Genomic DNA, 6255 nt, shown 5'->3' on the forward strand with positions numbered 1-6255 from the left:
CCTAGGCCACTGGGACAAAGTAAATATACTCAGCAAAGAGAACAAGGCAAGAATAACTGGAAGTAGGTGAGTTTTTTGTTGTTATTGGAATTCAGTTCTTTATATAAAGTCTGTTGTAAAAACAACAGAATAAAAACAAACCAAAAAGAAGGGGCAGGGCAGATATTTTAAAAAATGAAAAAGGAATAGGAAAAAAAAAGGCAGAGCACTTATTGCTTCTCCTCAGCTTTCTCCTTGGTCTCGTCTTCGGACTCCTGTTACCTTCCACCGAAAGAGCTTCCAGCTTTTGCAGCCACTTCCTCAGCATTACCATTTTTGCCCAGTTTTCCTTTCTTTTCTCTCTCTTCAGTCTCTTTCCTGCATTCTTCAAACTTTGTCTTGAATTTCTGTGCATTTTCAGCATTGGGGAAGCAGATGGCCAGCTGCTCCAGCTTGGGGCGCCCGTCGGCAAAGGTGGCAGGGTATACCAGAGCCATGCACGGTCATTGCCTGCGCTTGGCTTCAGCTCCAGTCGGCATGATACAGTGGTTGGCGAGTAATTTCAAGGCCTTGTCCCCCCGCATGAGGAGGCGGATGGTCCCTTTTCCTTCTGCTCCAGAAGCTTGACATCTCCAGTGCCTCGTTCCTTCCATTCTGGGAGATCATTCTCTGAAGAGAATCAAAACAGCTTTGCCCGCATTTTGAAAAGCTCTTCTTCGTCTTCCAGCGTTTTTTTTTTTTTTTGTTCGTTTGTTTGTTTTTTTTTAAATATATTTGATTTTTTACAGCGAGGAAGGGAGAGAGATAGAGAGCTAGAAACATCGATGAGAGAGAAACATCGATCAGCTGCCTCCCGCACATCTCCCACTGGGGATGTGCCCGCAACCCAGGCACATGCCCTTGACCGGAATCGAACCTGGGACCCTTCAGTCCACAGGCCGACACTCCATCCACTGAGCCAAACCGGTTTCGGCCTAATTTCTTGATCAGGAAGAGAAACTATAGGCTCAAACTGAGGGTTGTGGTTGGACTCATCTGCATTCTCAGTGGAGGTACTGTCCTCATGGGGGTCCTTGGCGACCACCATGGCTCAGTCTGCTGGCTCCAGGGCCTCCACAGCTCTTAATTTTTATTTTAAAATTAGTTTTAGCAGCATCACACTTGGCTCCCTTTGTCTGTCTTGTCCTCATCCCCACTCCCCCCAGGTGGATGGGTGCCCTTTTTCTAATCGCCACCTCACTCCTCCCAAAAGCCCTCCTCCTGCTGAGGCAGGCAGGTCCCAGCCCTCCCCACAGCCAAGCCAAACTGGCGAGTGGAGTTTTCAATCTGGGAGGCAGGTAAGGGAGCAGCGGGGGCATAAGAGTAAGCAATAAAACTGGGTGGGCTGAGAAAACCTCACACATGCCCACGGCTCACAGACAGACAGAAGTAGGCAAGGCAGAAGGGACTAAATTGAAGGAATTACCAATAATGGCTATTGAGAGCATTAGATTATTTTCTAAAAGACTTGGTTAAAAAAAAAAAAAGTATTGGCTGAAGCATTAGCAGAGAAAGCAATACTGCTTCCCTTTTTGTTTTAACCTTAACCTAAGCACAGAAAAATAACACATATTTAGAGACATGAATGTGACAAAATTTTTATTTCAAAATCTCAAATTTTGACTAGCATAGCACCACTGACATGGGTGCCCTGAAGGAACTTTATGATTTGATCACCAGAAATTATGCCAGGCTATAATTAAGGCTAACCAATCAAAATCCAGGTTAATTCAGGTAGAAATGATCATAGGATCCTTGGGACTGGTTTTCCAGGGAACCTCTGAATTATCCTATAAGCACTACAGCTTGTATGAGGACACTGGCCTGCAAGCTTGCTTCTCACATAGAAACTAACAAAGAGGTAGATGCAATTCCAGATTCCACCTAGCAGAGGAAAGGTAGGGCTCCAGCCACGGTACTGGAGATAGGCCAGAGCCAAGTCCATGTAAGACAGAGGAGGTGAGGGGGAGCCTCCTGGCACCACCACCTCAAGAAGGAAGGGAAGGAGGGCTGCCACTGGTCTTCCCGTGTCACTGGTTCTTCCCAGGCCCAGGCAGGGTCTCTTGTCCACGCTGCCTGCCAAGGTTAATCTCATAAGACTGGTCCCCACACTGTGTAGAAGGGTGGATGTAGAGCCTCCTCGCATCAAGTCAGAACACAACTGCTAACAATTAGCCACACACACACTGAATTTCACAGGTGACCCCGTGTCCTCCAGTGGTCTCTTTCCCACATCTGCTGGAAAGGAGAGAAATCTTAGAGTCTCCTTCCCTCCCTGGGAATCTGTTCACAGGAGATGCCAAGCCCAACTCTGAGCATTCTGAGTTTATCCAGACAGGTGTGTAACTGCACACACTAGATTAAGAGGAAAAAACACGCTGATTTTTGTTTTAGGCTACACATACTTAGCTTTCTAAACACAAAAATGGAAGGATTTCTCTCAATTATGCACAATGGTTGGTGTCTAAGAAAGCTGTATAAAGAATGAACCCCTGTCCATGCATGAATGAAACTGACTTCATGAGCTCTACAGGCACACAGGAACGTGTGCTGTTTCCCTGGAAGCACACAAGCCAGGGCTCAGCCTGACAGAGGTGCCACCAGCAGCCCTGATAAGAGGGTCAGGCGACCACAAGCCTGGCTGGGGAAGTGAGGCAGTGGGACCCAAAGAGGCCCTGGACAGTGACCCAAATGTTCCTTTTAACAGTCTCAGATGCTACTTGGTGACGTCTATGTTCTGGGCTCTCCAACCCTCTTATAAAGCTGGAAAATATTGGTGAACACTGCTATGCTTGGATTTCAAACATGCAGTATTGAGCTGGGGCAACAACAAAAGTTCACATTCTATACTTTAAAAAACTATAGTATATAACAGTAATAAATCCATGGTTTTTGGTTATAACTGAAAACAGCAATCGAGGCCCTGGGAACGAAGCCATATAAGGTGAGAGTGAAAAAGCGAAGCAGAGAACAGGCGTGGCGTGCCATTGGGTAAGATGTGTCAGGCTGGACTGGCCCTGAAGTCTGGATGGAGCAAAGCGTAAATGCGCCGTGAAAGATCCCACAGAACAGGACTCCACATCATCAGAACAAAGACAAACACTAGCTCTTTTCTGACTTCCAAACGTGGAACTGTAACATGTATACAAGTTGGTTAAAATACTGCTAAAACAGCACACACAGAAACAGTACCTTACTGGTCACTCCCTACAAGTACATACTCCATTTACAACCTTGTTTTTAAAACCAGGAAAAACTGTTAAAACATCTATCCAACAGTGATGTTTTCAAAAGTATATACACCCAAAAGCCCAGAGAATGCTCGCTCTGGACCCAGTGTCAGCACCATCAAAGTGCAGTGTCTGTGACTGCAAGTCAGACAAAAATAGAAAATACAGTACTTTCCGAGGCCTAGGACCAGCTCACGATAGGCTCTACAGCATTTGTGGCCGACAGGTGTGTCGTCCTCAAGGGCCTTTTCGACGGGCACAAAGTCGCCACTGGTTACACATAGGTGAGTTTTGCATCACTGTTCAGGTATATAATATTCCCATCAGAGGGTATAGGAATTTTAATTAAATGCTTCACAGAGTTTTACAAAAATTGCTAAAAAAATTTTTTTGCACTTCGATTTTTAATTTTTACATGTGCCATTTTTAACGTCATCAATTAGAAACTACTTTCTGACTACAGTCCTCAACCCTAAGAGAACTTGGCTCGAGGGCTGCGTCCCTCTCTGAAAGTGTGCATTTCACTCAGAAATGCAGAGCACTAGTGCTACACATATTAGTTCTGAGCCACTGAAACTGGCAAAAGCCATTGGCAGTCTGAAGCCTCAAACCCAAGGGTATTAGCTCTCAACCAAGAGATTTTCGTTTCCTACAACTGACATCGGCATCATCTCAAGAGGTCAGGGTTAGAGCAAAGTGCTGGGAAGACTGCTGCTCTGCCAGCGCAGGCAGGTAGTCTTGGAATGTTTATACAGGTGGCTGGACTGACTGAACCTCTTGCCGCACTTCAGGCAGGCATAGGGTTTTTCACCTGTGTGAACACGGATGTGCTTCTTACAATCTGTCAAGGTCAGAAAAGTCTTGCAGCAGATTTTGCAGGCATACTTGCGAGCGCCCTCCACAACCAAGACGTTGTGCTCTGATAAGGCCTTCTTGCATTTGGACAGGACATCAGCAGAGGCCCTGGTCAGCTGTGGAGGGCCGGGCTGGGAAGGATGCCCATTTTCAAATGAGGACGTGGCCCCATTCATCATAAGCTGGGAGCTGGCAGAGTTTTCTGGGATCTGCGAGCTCCTGACAGAAGTCACAATTGGCATTTTGGGAGCGATGCGGCGGTAGTACGGAAAGTTACTGGCCTTTCCTCTTGAGGAGCCCATCATTACCCTGGAGAAGGAGGAGTGGAGGCCCAAACCAGACCTGGAAAAATCCATTCCAAACTGTTCTCCTTGATAGCCTGAACTCTGCACACAGGGCAGGCCCATGGCTTCCTGCATAGGCCTCGCAAAGTGGGAGTCTGCAGGCTCACTGAATGGGTTTTCCACATGAGAGCCAGTGGCCGAGGAGGGCCCGCCCACAGGCCCAGTCTCTGGACTCAACAAATAAGGACCCTCACACTCCAGCCTGCAGTCACTAGTGGTGTTTGGAATATTATCATCGTTGTTCTGATTGGCACTAAAGTTACTTCCTCTGCTCTTGTTAAGGAAATTTGAAATACTAAAAGTGGACTTATGATCCAAGTTATTTGTGACTTCTAAAATATGGATGTCACCTACCCTGTCAGTGCTAGACTGGGGATCTGAAAAACTCCGATCACTGCTTTCAGGGCTGAGGTCTATCTTCTCAGCACTGACCACAACTCCTTCCACTTCCACAGATTCGCTGCCTTCTGCTTGTGAGGTCACGTCGCTCACTTCATCCTGAGGCTCAGGAGAGCTCAAGGGCTCAGATTTCACCACCACTCGCATGTGCTCCTTCTCACCAAGGCCAACCTCAGCATTTTCACACTGAAAACCACTTTTCTCAGTTGCAGCTTCCTGCTCAAAACTAGTCTCAACCTGAGTTGCACGAGAGGCCATGGACAACGGTGCCATGTTGCCAGCACTGTTGTCGGACTGGCTGGGCACCTGGGCATCTTCTTGAGCACCGAAAGACTGGTCGAACATGATGGCACTGTCTTCCTGGTTGTCGGTCATTCCATCGGCCTTAGGGTTATCCACAATTTTCAGAGAATCTGGCAAGAAGAATTCTTCTCGAGAATGAACCCCTGAAGGCCCGTTCTCTGGCGTAACATTGGAAATGGCAGACTCATCCATGGCAGGCCGGAGGCGCTGCCTGGCCCTTTCTTCTGCAGACTGCTTACGCTTATGAAGGCGTCTCATGGGGAAGGGCGTGCGCGGGTCCAGGTTATTGCGCATTGAGGAGCTCATGGGGGCTGGCTGCTCCTCGCCGCTCTGGTTGGAATTGAGGGCTGAGCTCACTATGCTTAGTCCCAGCTGCTGCAGCATAAAGAAGCGCTGCATGCGGGCGCTCTGTTCCTGAGCACGCTCGCTGGGGGGAGACATGGGCAGTGTCCTTGTCGTTAAGTAATGCTTACATGCCTTAACCACAGAGTTCAAATGCAGGTGAGAGGCTGCCAATAAGACATCCATAACATTGCTCTCCCCCAGCATGAGGGTGGAGGTATACATCATGTCAATCAGTGCGGCGAAGGCCTCCGCTGTCACTACCTCGCTATCCAGCTGGATCATGTTCATGGTCTGATCGCCCTCTGCCACTGAGAACAGGGCTCGGAAATGCGTGCTGCAGGCTGCCAGTACGGAGCGGTGGGCTTTAAAATGCCTATTCCCCACTACGATGACACAATCACAGAGCTGGCCATGAAGTCTTTGGTAGTTCAGTTGCTGGAAGATCTGTTCAAAGTGTCCAGGAAAATCCATGATCCTATGGGAAAACAAAGAAAGTGTTAAGACTTAGAAAAGCTTAAGACAAAGCCAGAGCACAGAGGGTGTGATGAAAAGAGGCATGGACAGCCAAGGTTGGATTTTAAAACCTTGTGATGTTTTTTATAATGGGCACAGACTAAAAACCCGTCAAACAAGGAGCAAATGCTGATTCAGATACAGCTCTGGAAGCACGCACACACATGGGATCAGCTATGGCTGCTTACAGGCTCCCTCACTCTTCCTATGACCCACTTTTAACATTTAACACTTAGGGCCCATGTTAG

General features: G+C 47.7%; 1 protein-coding gene and 1 pseudogene across 2 annotated transcripts; both read right to left on the bottom strand.

Moving 5' to 3' along the window:
- Positions 1–85: 85 nt before the first annotated feature.
- Positions 86–1148, bottom strand: LOC308527984 (ran-specific GTPase-activating protein-like; annotated as a pseudogene). The gene has a single exon. The product of its transcript is annotated as a ran-specific GTPase-activating protein-like (transcript).
- A 463-nt stretch (positions 1149–1611) lies between these two features.
- Positions 1612–5965, bottom strand: ZBTB5 (zinc finger and BTB domain containing 5; the record flags this gene model as incomplete). Its single annotated transcript, XM_081103429.1, has 1 exon — positions 1612–5965. The coding sequence occupies one exon, from the start codon at positions 5963–5965 to the stop codon at positions 3935–3937; it is 2031 nt and encodes a 676-aa protein (XP_080959555.1). The 3' UTR covers positions 1612–3934.
- Between the last annotated feature and the right edge of the window lie 290 nt (positions 5966–6255).

Source organism: Myotis nattereri (genome assembly GCF_964212035.1).
Source record: "Myotis nattereri genome assembly, chromosome: 12".
Taxonomy (NCBI): Eukaryota; Metazoa; Chordata; class Mammalia; order Chiroptera; family Vespertilionidae; genus Myotis; species Myotis nattereri.